This window comes from Lacerta agilis, chromosome 18 (assembly GCF_009819535.1).
Source record: "Lacerta agilis isolate rLacAgi1 chromosome 18, rLacAgi1.pri, whole genome shotgun sequence".
Taxonomy (NCBI): Eukaryota; Metazoa; Chordata; class Lepidosauria; order Squamata; family Lacertidae; genus Lacerta; species Lacerta agilis.
This window is the reverse complement of record NC_046329.1, coordinates 6,794,646-6,815,804: the sequence shown is the minus strand read 5'-3', so window position 1 is coordinate 6,815,804 and position 21,159 is coordinate 6,794,646. Positions and strand designations below refer to the sequence as shown.

The following is a 21,159-nucleotide window of genomic DNA, read 5'->3' as shown; positions in this document are numbered from 1 at the left end:
AGGGACTTGCCAAGTGGGCGGCTCGGTTCGGGGGCAGCCCGTGGGCCGGTTAAACAACCCCCGTGGGCTGCTTGTGACGCATGGGCCTTAGGTTGCCCACCCCTGGCTCAGAGGGTGGGAGCTCCGGCATAGATAGCGTTCCGAACAATGGTTTGTGCAAACCAGGGTTTACTGTGCCGCAGAGTGCTGACCTGGCGAAATGAAGGCGACTTTTTCCTTCAGCGTTCCCAGCTGTCTTCATTTGTGTCTCCTCACTTCCCTCCCTGCAGATGTGGACGAATGCCAGGCAATCCCCGGGCTTTGCCAAGGAGGGAACTGCCTCAACACGGTGGGGTCCTACGAATGCAAGTGCCCAGTGGGCCACAAGCAGAGCGAGACGAGCCACAAGTGCGAAGGTGAGCGGGGGAGAAAAAGGGGCCGGAGATTCCCGAAGGAGAAACATGTGGGAATGTTCAGGGTGGCAGGAGAGGACACCGCATTTTTCGCTCCATAGGGCGCACCTCATTCTTAGAGGAGGAAACAAGAAAAAAATACTTTTCTGGTTTTCCTCCTCTAAAAGCCCTGTTTTTTTCTTTTTTAGGATCAGCTAAAAGTTTTGCAGCTTTTTTGCAAAGGCAAAAGGCCTTTTTTGTGGATCAGCTAAAGGTTTTGCAGCTTTTTTTGCAAAGGGGGAAAAGCAAAGAGGAAAAGCCCCATTTTTATGGGGTTCAACTCACATTTCTACAGCTTCTGAAGGAAAGGGAACCATTTCTACAGTTTCCAAACAGATAATCTAATCAGCCAGTCCCATGTCGCTGGGGAAACAAACAACCTCCCTCTGCAGCACATTCAACAAAGGAGGGTGGGGCTGAAAGGGAGCCGGGGACTCTTATCTCTCTCCCGATCTCTTGCTGATCAGCTGCTGAGCGGGGTCCTTTCAACACTCCCTTTTCTCTTTGTAAAATAAAAAGCACAATCTGCTTTTGGCCCCCGGGCAATTTAGCTCCAGGGACCACCATTCACTCCATAAGACGCACAGGTATTTCCCCTTACTTTTTAGGAGGAAAAAAGTGCTTCTTATGGAGCAAAAAATACGGTATATCCTTCCTAAGTTGCACTAGCAAGTTTCTTTACTTAGCAGAGTTTACATTCCCCTTCTCACGCACAGCAGATAGCTGGTTGCAGGCTCGTGTGAGCCTCTCGCTATGATACAACTCAGCCTGTCCCAGACTGAATTATAAGGTAAAGGAACCCCTGACCATTAGGTCCAGTCATGTCCGACTCTGGGGTTGCGGCTCTCATCTCGCGTTACTGGCCGAGGTAGCCGGCGTACAGTTTCCGGGTCATGTGGCCAGCAGGACTAAGCCACTTCTGGCAGACCAGAGCAGCACACAGAAACGCTGTTTACCTTCCCGCTGGAGCCGTACCTATTTATCTACTTGCACTTTGACGTGCTTTCGAACTGCTAGGTTGGCAGGAGCAGGGACCGAGCGACGGGAGCTCACCCTGTCATTGCGGGGATTCGAACCGCCGACCTTCTGATCGGCAAGCCCTAGGCTCTGTGGTTTAACCCACAGCGCCACCCACATCCCTAGGCTGAATTGTACGTTCCTGGTAAATTCCCTTTTAAAAGGTAAAGGAACCCCAACGGTTAGGTCCAGTGGCAGACGACTCTAAAAATGGAGCATGTTCGGCTTCCGAAAAATGTTCGCAAACCGGAACACTCACTTCCAGGTTTGCAGCGTTTGGGTTCCAAGTTGTTTGAGTACCAAGGCGTTTGAGAACCAAGTTACCACTGTACTGGAGTGAAGATGGATAGATAGATAGATAGATAGATAGATAGATTGTTACGGTTCTCAACCAGCACGCACTGGTTTAGCATGTCCAAAATACATGCTAAAATATGAACTATAAATATAAACTTTAAGCTTTAAAATTTTTAGATAAAAGAAGATATCACTACTTTAAAAGGTGGGCTACTGGAGTGAATATTTCCAGCCTTCCGAAAAGTTCATATCCACCGCGCCCTCTCCCCTTTATGAGAGAAGGCTTTCCAGGGTGTGTTGAGAGCAGGGGGGGAGGGAAATGTCGCACATTCCCAGATGTGTGGCTGCCTCCCACATCAGGTTCAGCTGCAGCATCTCTCCCAGAAAAGGCAATTTCCCTCCGCAGAGGGCTTGTTTAACGCTTTGGAATGTGTCAGCGAAAAGAGGGTGGGATAGGAGCATGGTTTTAAAAAAACAACAACTGGTTTTGCAGACACAGCTCATTCGGGAGAGTGGGGGACTCTTGACCGCAGGGTCGCGGGTTCGAGACCCACAGTGGGAAGTTTTTTATGTGTGACATTTTAATGTATTTTAATCTTTGTTGGAAGCCGCCCAAATACAATATATACAAATAAATTATTATTATTATTATTATTATTATTATTATTATTATTATTATTATTATTAGATATCCCACAGCATCAGAGGCAGAAACGTCCTAGGAAGGGGCTGGTGTTTTTTTGCAGTCAATCTATATAAATAAAAATGTAAATGTTCATTTGTTACTAAGCTAAGATCTCAGAAAGTCCTTGGCCGGTCGCTTTGAAATTTTGACACGACGTTGGGTTCCATTCCTGCCGTGTTTTTATGTGAAAATATTACATAAATGTCACACCTGTGACAGGTTAAAAACTTGTTTTTTGGCAAAAAAAAAAAAAACAGCAGAAGACAATATGCTTCACGGCCAGAGACGCAGCCGTCTGGGGAGGGCTGTTCTGTTTCTTAGGGGAACAAACTCACCCAGTCCAGGGAGCACAGCAAACCCCGTATATAGAACTGAGTTTGGAGAGACCGATCCACCTTGGGGTCTGCCCATAAAAAGGGAGTTTGCGGTGATGTCAGAGGTTTCCAGGAAGCCTCTGCTTCGTGGGGATTTGTGGGCGAGGTGTGAGTTTCGCTGGGATCTGGGTGACAGCCAGGATGGGTGAGTGGAGCCCTGGGCGAGAGCCAGGAGGGGTGTCTGGAGGAGAAGGAGCTGAAACGAGTCTATCAAATAATAATAATAATTTATTTGTATACCGCCTTTCTATCTTACGATACTCAAGGAAGTTTACAAGCCGAAGAAACAAAAAATGTACGTCTTATAACAACCTAATGCAATGCAAAAATGTGATTTGTACAGAATTAAAAACCACACTGAAGGAACTTTGAAGAGAAAAAGGAAAAAACATAACCCACAATGGAATGGAGCTAAACAGATAACCCCATATCGATGCATTTAGAGCCAGTGTGGTGTAGTGGTTAAGAGCGGTAGACTTGTAATCTGGTGAACCGGGTTCGCTTCCCCGCTCCTCCGCATGCAGCTGCTGGGTGACCTTGGGCTAGTCACACTTCTTTGAAGTCTCTCAGCCCCACTCACCTCACAACAGAGTGTTTGTTGTGGGGGAGGAAGGGAAAAGGAAAATGTTAGCCGCTTTGAGACTCCTTCGGGTAGTGATAAAGCGGGATATCAAATCCAAACTCTTCTTCCCTCCTCCTCCTCCTCCTCCTCCTTCCTCCGAGCGTGAAAGCACGTCTGTATTTTGGGATAGCTAGTTTGTGCAGGTATGGAGCCAGAGAATCAAAATGGGAAGATGGAAATTGATCACACCATGGGCAGAATTTCCTTATAGTGGCCAGGTTGTTCTGATGCTCGATAATCTTTTAGATGTTGACAAATTACAGTGGAACCTCGGGTTGTGGACATAATCCATGACGGAGGCACATCCACAACCTGCAGCGTTCGTAACCTGCAGCACTGCGTCTGCGCACGCGCGTGACACAATTTGGCACTTCTGTGCAAGCGCGAGCAGCAAAACCCAGAAGTAACCCTTTCCAGTACTTCCGGGTTTCCCGCGGTCCGCAACCTGAAAACACGGAACCCGAAGGGTTTGTAACCCAAGGTACCGCTGTAGACTGTTTGCTTTGGTAAGGCTGAAATCCAAAGAGCCAGTGTGGTGTAGTGGTTAAGAGCGGTAGACTTGTAATCTGGTGAACCGGGTTCGCTTCCCGGCTCCTTCACATGCAGCTGCTGGGTGACCTTGGGCTAGTCACACTTCCTTGAAGTCTCTCAGCTCCACTCACCTCACAGAGTGTTTGTTGTGGGGGGAGGAAGGGAAAGGAGAATGTGAGCCGCTTTGGGACTCCTTCGGATAGTGATAAATTGGGGTATCAAATCCAAACTCTTCTTCAAGCCAGTCCACTCTCACGGTTCTTGCAATTACTCTTTCCCAGATGTGGATGAATGCACCAGCGTCTCAGGAGTTTGTGACGGCGGCGAGTGCACCAACACGGCAGGGAGCTACGTCTGTGCCTGTCCCCGGGGCTTCATGACGAGTCCGGATGGCTCCCGTTGTGTGGGTAAGATGGAGAATCGATTGCTCAATTCGTCATTGCCGCTGTGGACTTACTGGGGTGTGTCTTTTCAAACTGGTGGAGGCTGGGCCTTTGGGAAGGAGATGAATAACGTAGCTTTTGGCAGGAGACGAATAGCAGTAGAAGAGAGGCAATCATGGAATGAGCTGGGAAATCTCACCTTCTCAGGATGGACCTACATGCGGGGAGGGGGGGACACACTATAAATAAGTCAGAAATTAAATCGTTATAACAAAAGGAAAAAAACCACTATAGAAAATATCTTAGATTTTTTTTTGCTCTCCAGTGCCATCTGGTGTTGCATGTTTATAATGCACTCAAAATGCTGTTTCTTGACTAATGTGTCTGAGTCCTCACACCCCTCATTTTCCAACAGTAAGGGAGGCAAAGTATGTGAGCTTCCTTCTTTTCTTATCTGGAAAATTTTCAAAATTCCTCATGGACTGAGAAAAAGAAATGTTTAGCAGCTGGTTCTTTTTCCACACCTTCTGCAGATTCTGATCCGCTCCTGCATGCTTTCTTTTTTGAAATACTCGTTGATTTGATAATGCTGAAACCAACCTGATAGCCTTTCCCTAGTTTCTTCAAACCTTTTCCACTTTATCTCTGTATTTGCCCCACTTTCCCATCAGATTTAATTTCTTTTGTGCACTGGCTTCTATAGGTGATAACCATAAAGGTGTTTTCCTGTTGGCTAAATCTCGGCATCTAACCTAAACACCATATAAGCTTCTCCTTATGCCATGATTAAGAAAATCTCTATGTATTTTTACCTTATCATATAGATAAGCATGCCACCCATAGAGATCCCCATACCCTTCTAAATCCAACACTCCAGTGATATCCGTTCATTTAACCAACTAATACACGCTGCGTCATAATATAACATTATATCATGAAGCAGCTTCTGTCCATTATCAGCTGGAAAAGTTGCAAAATTCCTCATGGCCTGCAAAAAAATGGGGGGTGTTAGTAGCTGAATGTCTGCTGCACTCTTTCTCAGCCTCCTCTCCCCATTTTTTAAACTGTGATATTTTAAATGTATTTTAATGTTTGATGGAAGCCGCCCAGAGTGGCTGGGGAGACCCAGCCAGATGGGCGGGGTACAAATAATAAATTATTATTATTATTATTATTCTGTTATTCCAAAGATGTTCCCCCAGAAAAGACCGAGCAAATTTAATTAAGGAGCCTGGTGTTTTTTTACAAAAAAAAACAACTCACCTCTCCCTATGGGACCACTTGCGATGCTGGCCGGTTCTCCCCACAGCTACGTCATGCGCTGGGCTTCTTTCCCCTGCCTCCTGCCCCACACACCGCCCAGAGAGAACATGTGCCGCAAATGTGCTGTCACTCGCTGAGAGGAACAATATTTTCTCTGGCCGGGGAGGCCTGCGTCCCGGTGGGTCCTCAAATTACGTCCTGCTTTCTGAAAGGTTCCTTTGTTCCGCTGGACGGGACAGAAATTCCTCGGGAGGCGGAGCGCGGCGGACGTTCCCAAGGCTTCCCTTCCACTCCGTAGACGAGCGGCGATTATGTATTTATTTTTAAAACACAACCCTGCTATGAATAGTTCAAAACATCCCGGCATTGCTAGGAGTTATTCGCGACCTGCCAGACATGTTTCCCAACACTCGGAGCAGGAAATTACTGCATTTCATATTTACTTTTTAAGTGTGTTTTTTTGGTATTTCCCCCCCCCCCTTCCCTTTCCTTTTTTTGAATCGATGGAGTCATTTCTCCTCTGTGCGTATTGCAGATTGGGTTGTAGTAGCCAGCCCTGTTTTTCTCAAGAGTAGACCCACTGAAACGAATGGACCTACTCTAGCTGCGTTTATCAATTTCAGCGGGTAAAGCTTAGTTGAACCAAACCCGATATTGGTCCTGCGCAAAGTAGGCCCGTTGAAATGACTTGTTGTTGTTCAGTCGTTCAGCCGTGTCCGACTCTTCGTGATCCCATGGACCAGAGCACCCCAGGCACGCCTATCCTTCACTGCCTCCCGCAGTTTGGCCAAACTCATGCCAGTCGCTTCGAGAACACTGTCCAACCATCTCTTCCTCTGTCGTCCCCTTCTCCTTGTGCCCTCCATCTTTCCCAACATCAGGGTCTTTTCCAGGGAGTCTTCTCTTCCATGAGGTGGCCAAAGTACTGGAGCCTCAACTTCAGGATCTGTCCTTCTAGTGAGCACTCAGGGCCGATTTCCTTGAGAATGGATAGGTTTGATCTTCTTGAAATGACTAACTAAGAGCAATTATACACACACACACACACACACACACACACACACACATATACATATACATGCATACATACATACATACATACAGGTGAAACTCGAAAAATTAGAATATCGTGGAAAGGTTCATTTCTTTCAGTAATTCAACTTAAAAGGTGAAACTAATATATGAGATAGACTCATGACACGCAAAGCGAGATATGTCAATCCTTTGCATGTTATAATTGTGATGATTATGGCGTACAGCTGATGAGAACCCCAAATTAACAATCTCAACTTTGGGGTTTTCATCAGCTGGATGCCATAATCATCACAATTATAAGAAGCAAAGGCTTGACATATCTCGCTTTGCATGTCATGAGTCTATCTCATATATTAAACTCCAGTAGCTAATGAAAACAATTGCTTACATAAATGGACTTTTCCACAATATTCTAATTTTTCGAGTTTCACCTGTATATATATATATTTGTCCAGTAGTAGAGACCAACTAAGTTTGTTCTTGGTATAAGCTTCTGTTTCAGTGTATCTGAAGAAGTGTGCATGCACACGAAAGCTTATACCAAGAAGCACACCAGCGCAAGTAGATAAATAGGTACCCCTGCAGCAGGAAGGTAAACGGCGTTTCCGTGCGCTCTGGTTTCCATCACGGTGTCCCGTTGCGCCAGAAGCAGTTTAGTCCTGCTGGCCACACGACCCGGAAAGCTGTCTGCCGACAAACGCCAGCTCCCTCGGCCTGAAAGCGGAGATGAGCGCCGCAACCCCAAAGTCACCTTTGGACTTAACCACCTGGGGGCTCTTTACCTTTTACCTATTGCTAGTCAAACCGGGAATTAAAATACACGGCATCTGAAACCAGCAACTAAAACCCCAGGGTACGTTTCACAGAGGGGGAAATGGAGGCTCAGTAGCCGACTGGTTGGGCAAAGATTGCGGTGTCAGACTGCCCTGCAGTTTAAACGTTTTAACTCGTTCACACCATTGTTTAAAGCAGGGGTAGGCAACCTAAGGCCTCTGGGCCAGATGCGGCCCAATTGCCTTCTCAATCCGGCCCACGGATGGTCCGGGAATCAGCGTGGTTTTTACATGAGTAGAATGTGTGCTTTTATTTAAAATGCATCTCTGGGTTATTTGTGGGGCACAGGAATTCATTCATATTTTTTTCCAAAATATGGTCTGTCCCACCACATAGTCTGAGGGATGGTGGGCCGCCCCACGGCTGAAAAAGTTTGCTGACCCCTGGTTTTAAGCACCCTGGTGCCACTTTAGACTGTTGTGGCTTCCTCCCAAAAATCCTGGGAGTCCCCTATTCCATACCCTCCAACATTTCTCCGATGAAAATAGGGACATCCAAACTTTTCTCCAAAGAAATTAGGGACGTCCTATTCCATACACTGCAACATTTCTCCAATTTAAATAGGGATATCTAAACATTTCTCCAAAGAAATTAGGGACATCCTGTTCCATACCCTCCAACATTTCTCCAATTAAAATAGGGACACCCAAACATTTCTCCAAAGAAATTAGGGACGCCCTGTTCCATACTCTCTAACATTTCTCCAATTGAAATAGGGACACCCAAACATTTCTCCAAAGAAATTAGGGACATCCTGTTCCATACCCTCCAACATTTCTCCAATTGAAATAGGGACACCCAAACATTTCTCCAAAGAAATTCGGGACGCCCTGTTCCATACTCTCTAACATTTCTCCAATTGAAATAGGGACACCCAAACATTTCTCCAAAGAAATTAAGGACGCCCTGTTCCATACCCTCCAACATTTCTCCAATTGAAATAGGGACATCCAAACATTTCTCCAAAGAAATTCGGGACGCCCTGTTCCACACTCTCCAACGTTTCTCCATTGAAAATAGGAACATCCCAACATTTCTCCGATGAAAATAGGGACGCCCTAAGGAAAAACAGGACGTTCCGGGATCAAATCAGAAACTGGGACAGCTTCTGTAAATCCAGGATTGTCCCTGGAAAATATGCCCCCCCCCTCACAGAGCTACAGTTCCCATAGCAGTTTAACAATCAATCCCTCTTTGCGGGGAACTGTGGGAATTGTAGTTCAGACGGGGGTATATTGAGGCCTCCTAAGAGGTCTTGGAGCGCTGAACAAACTACAGCTCCCAGAATTCTTTGGGGGAAGCCCTGATTGTGAATGTAGCCCACCGGCTACCCAGAAAGCCTCCTTGCCGTTTCCAGATCTTCCTTTTTGAAGGAGCATCCCTCGGACCAAGCTCTCAGGGGGTGGGTGGGTGGGATTTATAGCGGGGAAAGGTCCAAAGGGTTTGTGTTGTTGTTGTTGTTCAGTCGTGTCCGACTCTTCGTGACCCCATGGACCAGAGCACGCCAGGCACCCCTATCCTTCACTGCCTCCCGCAGTTTGGCCAAACTCATGTTAGTAGCTTCGAGAACACTGTCCAACCATCTCGTCCTCTGTCGTCCCCTTCTCCTTGTGCCCTCCATCTTCCCCAACATCAGGGTCTTTTCTAGGGAGTCCTCTCTTCTCATGAGGTGGCCAAAGTACTGGAGCCTCAACTTCCGGATCTGTCCTTCTAGTGAGCACTCAGGGCTGATTTCTTTAAGGATGGATAAGTTTGATCTTCTTGCAGCCCATGGGACTCTCAAGAGTCTCCTCCAGCGCCATAATTCAAAAGCATCAATTCTTCGGCGATCAGCCTTTTTTATGGTCCAGCTCTCACTTCCGTACATTACTACTGGGAAAACCATAGCTTTAACTATACGGACCTTTGTCGGCAAGGTGATGTCTTTGCTTTTTAAGATGCTGTCTAGGTTTGTCATTGCTTTTCTCCCAAGAAGCAGGCGTCTTCTAATTTCGTGACTGCTGTCCCCATCTGCAGTGATCATGGAACCCAAGAAAGTGAAATCTCTCACTGCCTCCATTTCTTCCCCTTCTATTTGCCAGGAGGTGATGGGACCAGTGGCCATGATCTTAGTTTTTTTGATGTTGAGCTTCAGACCATATTTTGCGCTTTGGGGTTTGTAGGTCAGCAGAAATGTGGTCCACGGCCGCTGCCCCCTCCTTGCCGCAGCTTTTGCAGGAGATCTGCTCGATGTACCTGCCATGAAAGCAATAAGTTCAGCCAAGAGACGGGGGTGGGGGGGCGTGCTGGGAGGGAGGGGGGTAGAAGCTCAAAGAGCCCCCTGTTCTTCCCAGCCCCCTCCCGGCGAGGTTCGTGTCAGATCAACCGAGCCGCCAGGCAGAAATGGAAGTTTGTGACCTTAATTTTGAGAGGAGAGTCAACAAGCGGCCTCAGGAATTTGAGTTTAATCAAAAGGAGATGTCAAAGTTAATGAGGACCAAGAGGCACCTCCCCGCTCCCTCTCTCTCCCCCCACCCCCCCGCAGACCCGGTTGCGCAAAGGCAGATTTGCCGCACGCAGCACAGAACGTTACAGGGGGCGGCCGATATGGCAGGAGTCCCAGGGTATGCCCATTTAACTGTTTCTTCCCGACGAATCTTGGCTTTCCACTCCCACCCGCCATATCTCTTTAGGCTGCAAGTAATATAGGACGCGGGTGGCGCTGTGGGTTAAACCACAGAGCCTAGGGCTTGCCGATCAGAAGGTCGGCGGTTCGAATCCCCGCAATGACGGGGTGAGCTCCCGTTGCTCGGTCCCAGCTCCTGCCCACCTATCAGTTCGAAAGCACGTCAAAGTGCAAGTAGATAAATAGGTACCGCTCCGGCGGGAAGGTAAACGGCGTTTCCGTGCGCTGCTCTGGTTCGCCAGAAGCGGCTTAGTCATGCTGGCCACATGACCCAGAAGCTGGACGCCGGCTCCCTCGGCCAGTAAAGCGAGATGAGCGCCGCAACCCCAGAGTTGTCCGCGACTGGACCTAACAGTCAGGGGTCCCTTTACCTTTATTTTAATATTGCCAACTTTTCATGGCTACCCATGCCTCCTCTGCCTTTAACAGCTCCTTGATGTGCAGAAATTCAGCACAGTTACAGGTGGGTAGCCGTGTTGGTCTGCCATAGCCGAAACAAAATAGAAAATTCTTTCCAGTAGCACCTTAGAGTTTGGTAGCTCAGCTCCCCTTCCCTGCAGAGGCGCCTCCCGTAAAGGGTTCCCGCTGTGCTCTGTGTGTTTGTGAACCAGACCTCGGCAGGGGGGAAGGAAACCTGGAAAGGTTCCTTGTGAAATGTCCCGGGAATGGTGGATTTGAGGTTTTGGGCTCTGACTCACGGCCATTTGGGAGGTGGCTGCAAGGAAATTCCCTCGCAGCCAGAGTCCCACCCAAGGCTTCATTAGCCTTTTGACGTTTGCCGAGGTTTTCCAATGGGGGGGTTGCGAGCGGATGATTAAAGACGGCATTTACATGGCCAAACGGTGCAATTAACAGCAAGCACTTTGCAGGGGAGACCTCTTCATCCAGCTTTCCTTTGGCGCTGGGTGAAGGAGCACAGGCACCATTGACGAATGAGTCAACCAGGGTTGAATATACTGAGCAGATGGGAGGGGAGGTCCTTAATTTCTTTGCCAGTGGGGAGTTTTGGATTTGATTTCTTGCAAGAGGTCGCAGCTTCGCCTTGGAATTCCCCCTTCCTGGGGAAGCTGGTTAAAAGCCAGAGCGAGACGCCTGGACATGCTGTTTTATCTATCTGTACCCCCCCCCCTCCGGACACGCTGTCTCCCCAAAAGCGGTAACCCTCCAGCGCTGGTACCCGAGGCCTTTGAAACAAGAAAGAGGTTGTCCGTGAGGGCGAATGGGGCACTGCCCCGCCAACCTCACTCAGTTCCAAACCTCTTGGTGGCAAGGGGTGTGGGGATAGCCAGCAGATGGGACGACCAGTAATCCCGGAGTTCCTGCTCCCACTGTGTCGTGAAAGGGTCCGCTGGCTATGATCTGAAGGTAGTTGTCGTGAGTTCTGAAGGTTGCTGAAGGTTTCCGAAGGTTTTCTGCAGGTATCTGAAGGTTCCGGAGATTCCGGAGGTCTCCGGATAGAAAGATAGGCTAAGCTAGGTAGCGGCCAAAACTTAGAAGGCCAAATAAAAGATTTTTAAATAAAAGAAATAAAAACTAAGAGACCGCAGTCAATGGTGAAGAAGCTCTCAACAGCTCTGTGCGGCTGGTTTCGCTTTCGGTTTCTCTCTGGCTTGTCTCGCACGTTCTCCACACACGCTACAGAGAGTGGAGGCTATTTATTAAGAAATCAAACATCGTCACAACATTTACAAGAACCAATCACAACCTTGTCTCTAAGCTAGTTTCTGGGCGGGAAACTATCAACTGACCGTTACATTGGCTAAATTGGCGCGCTTTGCCCCAAACGCGGAGGGATCCATGCAGCAAACTCTCTGCTGGATCCTTTGCCCTTCCTTCCTAGCGCGGAAGGATACCTTAAAGTAAACATAAACAAACAGGTGCAGGAGCACCTTAAAAACGTATTCCCACAAGGGGGGGGGAGGTATAAAAGAATTCCCTGGATGGTAAGATCCAGCTCTGGGTTCTTCGGTGAGACAGCCCAGGTACAGATTTAAAACCACAAAATACGCAGCAAAAGGAAAGCATGTCAATATAGGCTTTTAGACCTTTAAAATGTGTGTCCCTTTCTTTCCAAAATTGCCCTTCTCCCCCCAGCGTAGCAAAAAAGACCACATGTTAGCTAAGTTTTTTAAAAAAAATTGTTTCCTTACAAACTGTTCAAAGGTCAGGTTCATGTTCGTCTCCATGAACCCGTCAGAAAAGTTGCACAGGCAGTAAAACTCGGCTTGGTTGCAGTGGTGAAAGTTCCTAAATTATTGGTATAGGAGAGATAGGCTTGTTAAAGCCATGCGGTCTGATCCTGGAGCAGCTAGCTCTGACCTTGTTACATGCTGAGATTTTAAGTTAGATTAGCGGGGAACCAAGGCCTTGATTAGCTTCCCTCCATGGTGAGGGGGAGCGACCTAGCTAAACCTGACAGGACAGCTTACTCTATGACATTAACCCCTTCCTGCATTAACTAGACTTAAGCATGTTTGTTGTGAGCTTGGTCCTTCTACACCACTCACCCTCCCTCTTGCTTGCAACCTGCCAGGGAATGGTCCTCCCTTTCAGCTTTCTCCTCCTCCTCCTCCTCCTCCTGAGTCTCAGCATTGCTTCCTGTCCTGCCACATGGCTAGAGTTAAAGCACAATGCCCAGAGCCGGACAGAAGCAACGAAGACGTCCCAACAGATTTTGTGCCCCACCCACCCAGATTTTAAAGAAAGCTGTTTAAAAGAGGCATTTCCTCCTGAGAAAGGGGGTGCCTCATCACACAGGGATGAGGCAACTGTGACCCTACAGATCCTATCGAACTCCAACTCACATCAGCCCCTGGCAGCCAGCATGCTCAGTGGTTGGAGAGGATGAGAGTTGGAGCCCAACAATCTTTCTTCTCTTTGGCGATCCCTCGTAGCCGAGTAAGATTGTCTTCCATGAACACGGTCTTAACAGTGAGTCCGTAAGTGACTGTGGAGGCCAATTCTGGATCCACACGTCCTTCCACAGTGGGGGCATAGGTTTCCGGGCGGGAGTTGATCCCGGTGAGGGTTTGCCGAGCGTGCCTTCCTCTTAGCACGTTTCTCCCTTTCGTCCTGAGTTTGAGCATCTCCAAAGCCCATGACACCTTTGGTAAAGGCTGTTCTCCAACTGGAGCGCTCACAGGCCAGTGTCTCCCAGTTGTCGGTGTTTATACTACATTTTTTAAAAATAGATTTGCCTTGAGAGTCTTTAAACCTCTTTGAGCTATACCTGGAGGTCCCTATCCCTTGTTTAGACTATGGCATTGTCTGGCGTTTCCGTGCGCTGCTCTGGTTTCGCCAGAAGCGGCTTAGTCATGCTGGCCGCATGACCCGGAAAAACTGTCTGCAGACAAACGCTGGCTCCATCGGCCAGTAAAGCGAGACGAGCGCCGCAACCCCAGAGTCGTCCGCGACTGGACTTAACGGTCAGGGGTCCCTTTACTTTTATTGTCCCCTCTGAGTTTTGTGCACAGAGCAGGCTCTGTGCATCAGTGACACCTTCTCCGGCTTCTCGTTCCAGACCAGCGAATTGGCACTTGCTTCTCGGCACTTATTGGCGGTCGGTGTGCTGGAGAGCTACCCGGGCAATACACGAAAATGCAGTGCTGCTGTGATTCCGGGAGATGCTGGGCCATCGGACAAACTCCGGAAATGTGCCCTGTGAGGGGATCAGGTGAGTGAGCTCGGAGGGGGGCGGGTGGGTAGCAAGGCCAGAGGGCCTTGATCTGGCTGCTTGGCTGGGCGGCATGACAACAATATTTTGGAAAGTGAGTTACAGGTAGGTAGCCGTGTTGGTCTGCCATAGTCAAAACAAAAAATAAAATAAAAAAATTCCTTCCAGTAGCACCTTAGAGACCAACTAAGTTTGTTCTTGGTGTGATCTTTCGTGTGCATACACACAGGATCTTAAGAAGTGTGCATGCACACGAAAGCTCATACCAAGAACAAATTTAGTTCGTCTCTAAGGTGCTACTGGAAGGATTTTTTTTTTTGTAAATCATAAAGACAGTTTGACTTCTATCCATATATGAGCGCCAGCTCCACATTTGATTTGATTTTGCAAAACCAAACAAAAAAACCTACAGGAGAGAATGATAGTACCCACAAGACCGCCCCTGTGCCTTGAGACAGATCCAAACTGCCTCCCGCCAATATGCCCATCATTTTATGGCCAAGCCTTAAAGCATCAGAGACGAGCTATGGCAGACCAACACGGCTACCTACCTGTAAATGGAACTGAGAGCCAGTGTGGTGTAGTGGTTAAGAGCGGTGGACTTGTAATCTGGTGAACCGGGTTCGCTTCCCCGCTCCTCCACATGCAGCTGCTGGGTGACCTTGGGCTAGTCACACTTCTCTGAAGTCTCTCAGTCCCACTCACCCCACAGAGTGTTTGTTGTGGGGGAGGAAGGGAAAGGAGAATGTGAGCCGCTTTGAGACTCCTTCGGGTAGTGGTAAAGCGGGGTATCAAATCCAAACTCTTCTTCAGAAAGTGAGTGATACACTTATGGAAGAAAGCAACACGATGACCAGAAATGAATACGATATGAAAAACTTTATGGAATGATTCAAAACATCAATACTAACAAAGTCTCCGAAAGTCCTTAAATGAATCACGATGCCAGACTTTGCCCAGCAGAGAACAAGCTGTGAAGCTTTGTATAATCGGCAAATGTCCAATTCTGATGACTACATAATTGCATGAGCACTGTTCCAGGGTATTTTTCATTTTCATGTATATTATATCCATTCGAAAAAAGATTGGTTAATGAAGAAATTACATACAGGTGAAACTCGAAAAATTAGAATATCGTGGAAAGGTTCATTTCTTTCAGTAATTCAACTTAAAAGGTGAAACTAATATGTCAAGATATGTCAAGCCTTTATTTGTTATAATTGTGATGATTATGGCGTACAGCTGGTGAGAACCCCAAATTAACAATCTCAACTTTGGGGTTTTCATCAGCTGCACGCCATAATCATCACAATTATAACAAGCAAAGGCTTGACATATCTCGCTTTGCATGTCACGAGTCTATCTCATATATTAAACTCCAGTAGCTAATGAAAACAATTGCTTACATAAATGGAATTTTCCACGATATTCTAATTTTTCGAGTTTCACCTGTATCTTTCTGCTAACGAGTGTTGAACTAACTCGCTGATGAAGAATTCAACGAAATAGTAGTTGTTACCTGGAAACGCTGTTCAGAGTTGGACACCAGAATTGGACATTTGACTCTCAGAGATTTTCAGAGACTTCAGTTTGTTAGTTTTGATGTTTTGAAGTTTTCCATATTGTATTTGTTTCTGGTCATCCTGTTGCTTTTGATATTGCTGACTCACATTTTGCAAAACAGCGGTTTGTTTATATACCGCATTGGCCTGAATATAAGCCTCACTTTTCCCCAAAAAATTCTGACCGTTTTCCATTTTTAATTTCTCCCCCTTTGCAGTACCCTCTCCTCTCTCTTATACCGTACCAACAATGCAACAAGCTCTCGTTCCTTCTGTCGCTCAAGGTTCAAATCCTGCTCGCGAATTCGACATAGTATTCCTTTAAGGAATCCAAATAAAAAGGGTTCCGTTCTTCCACAAACAATAATCATTTGGCTTCTCTGGTTTCAGCTGTTGGCTTCGCCAATTCTGCATACAGTCGTACCTTGGTTTTCAAACACCTTAGTTCTCGATCGTTTTTGCTCCCAAACAATCGAAACCGGGAAGTGAGCGATCTGGTTTTCGGGCATTCTTTTGGAATGTCTGACGCAAGCTCCTGCATCTTCTGATTGGCTGCAGGAGCTTCCTGCAGCCAATCAGAAGCTGCGCTTTGGTTTTCGAACATTTTGGAAGTCGAACAGACTTCCGGAACGGATTCCGTTCGGCTTCCGAGTTACGACTGTAGTTGCTGCCACACTTCTTTACGAAGCTCCTTTATCCTCCCACCTTAAGCGGGAAATGACGGTTTGGTTCTCTGCTTTCTCCTCCCCAGACGAATATCGCCGGCTGTGCATCGAAGGCCTCCCAGTTGTTCCGGGCTTCCCTGGCACATTTCCCGGGGTCCCTGGCTTTGGCCCCAACGGAGTTGGGCCAGGAATTAGTGGTCCCGGTGCCTTTGGTCCGAATGGCGCAAACGGACAAGGTGGGATCCCCGGACTGCCTGGAATGGGTCCCGGAAGCTCAAGCATTGGTAAGTGAGAAAAATGCACAATATAAAGTTTCTAGACCTCATGGTTGAGAGGGAAAGGGCTGCCTTATTCCAAGTCAGGAGCCCAAGGGATGCTAGAGATTAAACCAGGGACTTTCTGCCCAGCAAAGCAGTACAGCAGTACCTCGGTTCTCAAACTTAATCCGTTCCGGAGGTCCGTTCCGAAACCAAAGCGTTCCAAAACCAAGGCGTACTTTCCCATAGAAAGTACAGTGGCACCTCGGTTTAAGAACAGTCCGGTTTAAGAACGATTTGATTTACGAACTCCGCAAAACCGGAAGTAATGTCCCAGTTTGCGCTTGGTCTAAGAATGCAATCCGAACGGTGGAAGGGCACCGGCGGCGGGAGGCCTCATTAGGGAAAGCGTGCCTCAGTTTAAGAACGGTTTTGGTTTAAGAATGGACTTCTGGAACGGATTAAGTTCGTAAACCGAGGTACCACTGCAATGCAAAATGGATCGATCCGTTCCAGACTTTTAAAAACAACCCCTAAAACAGCAATTTAACATGAATTTTACTATCTGAATGAGACCGTTGAAAATGAAAGCAATAAACAATGTACTGCAGTCAAAAAATCAATCAATCAGTAGCTGAACTGGGTTCCACACAGTCACAAAAACGAAACAAAAAGGAGCTGCTGTAAGGTCCTCGGTTAGTTGCTCATGAGTAAGCAGGCAAAACTCCGACCTTTCCTTTTGTAGTTTTATTGTGCATACTGTGTACAGTGCAGAGCTAACAAGTTCATGTCTGTATCAAACATCGGCAGAATCCGGGAATGGCCCCTTCCGGTTCCGACCCCAACAAAAGAGTTTCGGTATACAGAAACCCCGCCTTCCATCCTTTTGTTTCACTCCATGACGTCTTTGGGGTGACAGAAATTGCGTGCCTCCTTCATCACCCCCAGGGCTAGGGGAGTGCAGGGTCTCTCCAACATCCCCAGAGCCTCGACCCTCCATCTCCTGAGACCCATGCCGCTCCCCACTGGAAGCCTCGCTGCTCCCTCCGCTGCCTGAGGAGGTGCTGCTGGTCAGGTGGGGCCGGGGCTCTCTGTAGCATCCCGACAGCCCTTCCACCACCTTGCGCTGCGCCGGGGACAGTTCCCTGACAGTTCTGGGCACCACAGTTCAAGAAGGATATGGACAAGCTGGAACGTATCTAGAGGAGGGCAACCAAAATGGTCCAAGGCCTGGAAACGATGCCTTATGAGGAACGGCTTAGGGAGCTGGGTATGTTTAGCCTGGAGAAGAGAAGGTTAAGGGGTGATAAGATAGCCATGTTCAAGGATGTCATATAGAGGAGGGAGAAAGGTTGTTTTCTGCTGCTCCAGACAAGCGGACACGGGGCAATGGATTCAAACTGCAAGAAAGAAGATTCCACCTAAACATTAGGAAGAACTTCCTGACAGTAAGAGCTGTTCAACAGTGGGATTTGCTGCCAAGGAGTGTGGTGGAGTCTCCTTCTTTGGAGGTCTTTAAGCGGAGGCTTGACAGCCATCTGTCAGGAATGCTTTGACGGTGTTTCCTGCTTGGCAGGGGGTTGGACTGGATGGCCCTTGTGGTCTCTTCCAACTCTAGGATTCTATGATTCACTAAAACAAAAACTCAAAATAAATAGCAAAAGCAGACAGACCTCAGCGTAACACTCAAAAGGGAAGCGTGGCACTCAAAACAGAAGCGTAACATTCGAATCAGAAGTGTAACACTCAAAGCAGAGCACATTCGACTTCCGGAAAAAGTTTGCAAACCGCCACACTCACTTCTGGGTTTGCATCGTTTGGGTTCCACGTTGTTTGACAGTACCAAGGTGTTTGAGAACCAAGGTACTATTGTATAACTGTGCTGCCGTCTGTCTGCTGAAGTAAGAGTCGAACGCCTGCGGTTCTGTTGAGCAAGAGATCCCTGCGTTGCAGGGGGTCAGGCTAGATGACCCTCAGGGGTCCCAGCAGTAACCGCCCCTGGTGTTTTTGCAGGAACAGCCACCCTCAACCAGACCATCGACATCTGCAAGCATTTCACCAACCTGTGCCTGAACGGGCGCTGCATCCCCACCCCGTCCAGCTACCGCTGCGAATGCAACATGGGCTACAAGCAGGACATGCGGGGCGAATGCATTGGTGAGTCAGGGTGGGGCGGGACCACGGGGCGCATGCATGCGCAGCCTCGGCTGACGGAGCAAAGCCTCCATGCTTAAGCGCTGCCATAGCCACAGCTGAGCAGAGCGAATGATTCAGGAACGCCTCTTTATCTTTCATCTTTTAGAAGCTTTGATATATTTTATTAAATTTCCGGAAATTTCACACGGACGTTCCAGCACATAACAGATTTTTCTTTGGTTTTGTCGACTTCCCGTCGCATTTTTCATTGTGTTTTTTATCCCTCCACACCCCCCACACACCTTGTTTGACTGTGTCTCCCCTCTCTTATATCATGGCAATAATACAACACCCTCTCATTCCTTCTGATGCTCATAGTTTGAATCGTGCTCGCGAATTCACCATGCTTTTTTGGAACTTCATCCTTTTGGTACGTCTGCCTCTAGAGTCCCTAGAAGAAAAGCTTCGGGGTATATTCGCTTTAAACATCTTTTTTTTATTATCTCATAATATATCATTTCCCAAAATCCCCTCGCTTTCTTGCAAGTCCGCCACATACGGAAGAACCACCTGCTTCTTTACACTTCCAGCCGTTATTACGAATCTTATACCTTTTAGACAATTTAAGGTAAAGGGACCCCTGACCGTTAGGTCCAGTCACGTCCGACTCTGGGGTTGTGGCGCTCATCTTGCTTTATTGGCCGAGGGAGCCGGCATACAGCTTCCGGGTCATGTGGCCAGCATGACTAAGCCGCTTTTGGCGAACCAGAGCAGCGCACGGAAACGCCGTTGACCTTCCCGCCGGAGCAGTACCTATTTATCTACTTGCACTTTGACGTGCTTTTGAACTGCTAGGTGGGCAGGAGCTGGGACCGAGCAACGGGAGCTCACCCCGTCATTGCGGGGATTCGAACCGCCGACCTTCCGATCGACAAGCCCTAGGGCTCTGTGGTTTAACCCACAGCGCCACCTGGGTCCCACCTTTACCTAGTCTAAAGCAAATCACTTCCCACCAAATAACGCCGGGAACTGTAGTTTGCTCCCCACCGAGCTACAATTCCCAGCACCTTTAACCAACGGCTAGGTTTCTTTGAGGGAGCTGTGTGCTTTAAAGTCCAGGGGTCAGCAACCTTTTCCAGCCGTGGGATTCGAACCGCCGACCTTCTGATCGGCAAGCCCTAGGCTCTGTGGTTTAACCCACAGCGCCGCCCGCGTCCCAATTTATCCGGTGTTAAATATCATTTTCGTATAGTTCCCTTTTAATGCATAGCAAGCAGTGGTTTTCATATCCACTTGCCACAGCTTCTCCCATGCATTCATTTCTGACGTTGCTGTTATTTTGCTCCATAAATTTGCGCAAATTGTGGATACTCTACATCAGATTGTTGTATTCAGGCAGATGGGGCATTTACCCATCAAACCCAGCCAGTCCTTTTCGCCTTTTTGCTTTCAGCCAGTCTAGCATCCTCCTTCTCCTCCTCCTTAGTCTCTTTGGCAGGAGTAGAATCTGTTGCCTCTGGCGCCACCTGCTGTCGGTCTCCAGCCTTCTTTGCCAATTGGAATCAGCTGACACCTGCTCCAATTCTTTTTTGACTTGGTTCCATCCATTCATTTTAAAGAGGTTTGGTTTGAACGGGATGCCCGCCCCGTTGCAACCGACTGTGTATCTCTGAATCTTGATCTCGTCCTCTGCCGTCCCCTTCTCCTTTGTGCCCTCCATCTTTCCCAACATCAGGGTCTTTTCCAGGGAGTCTTCTCTTCTCATGAGGTGGCCAAAGTCTTGGAGCCTCAGCTTCAGGGTCTGTCCTTCCAGTCAGCACTCAGGGCTGATTTCCTTCAGAAGGGATCAGTTTGATCTTCTGTATAAATTTACTCCAGTCCTTTTGGAATACTGGATCGTGCTGGTTTCGGATTTTCCCCGCCAGCTTCGCCAGTTCTGCAAAGTCCACCGTCTTCATCTGCCACTCCTCTTTCCTCGGTACTTCTTGTCGTTTCCTTTTTTTTATAATAATTTTTATTATTTTATACTATACTACAACAAGAAAATCAAACATACAGTCACATACATTTTCCAGTTTTGGCTAACATAGCCATGACTTCCCTCAGACCTTCCACATGGCTTTCAGAAATATATCTTAATATTATACTTCTTTAATCAACCATTGCTTACATTATCATAAATCTCATGCATACTCTAACTACCATACTTACAATAATATTTCTACACATTAACTACAAAACTTCTTGAAGTCCTATTAGCGTATTCAATTGCAAATTGTCTTTTAAATAGTTCGTAAACTTTAACCAGTCTTTGATGAATTTCTGGTCCCGCTGTTCCCGGATTCTTCCCGTCATCTTATCCAGTTCTGCATATTCCCATCAATTTCACTGTCCATTCTTCTTTCGTCGGTAATTCTTGTTTCCACCTTTGTGCTAGCAAAATCCTAGCTGCAGTCACTGCGTATTGGAAAAGCTTAATGTCCTTTTTTTTTCAATGTCTGTACCTACAATACCTAGTAAAGAGGCTTCAGGCTTCTTATGTTGTTGTTGTTGTTGTTGTTGTTGTTGTTGTTGTTCTTCAGTCGTGTCCGACTCTTCGTGACCCCATGGACCAGAGCACGCCAGGCACGCCTATCCTTCGCTGCCTCTCGCAGTTTGGCCAAACTCATGTTAGTAGCTTCAAGAACACTGTCCAACCATCTCATCCTCTGTCGTCCCCTTCTCCTTGT

At 47.6% G+C, this 21,159-nt stretch overlaps 1 protein-coding gene across 1 annotated transcript in view; it reads left to right on the top strand.

Moving 5' to 3' along the window:
* Positions 1 to 21,159, top strand: part of FBN3 (fibrillin 3) — a 127,274-nt gene that overhangs the window by 32,467 nt on the left and 73,648 nt on the right. Inside the window, exons 7-11 of the mRNA XM_033136571.1 lie at positions 270 to 395; positions 4,239 to 4,364; positions 13,658 to 13,810; positions 16,124 to 16,321; positions 18,308 to 18,451. Of these exons, the coding sequence (XP_032992462.1) occupies positions 270 to 395; positions 4,239 to 4,364; positions 13,658 to 13,810; positions 16,124 to 16,321; positions 18,308 to 18,451 (747 nt within the window). The remainder of the gene's footprint in view (positions 1 to 269; positions 396 to 4,238; positions 4,365 to 13,657; positions 13,811 to 16,123; positions 16,322 to 18,307; positions 18,452 to 21,159) is intronic.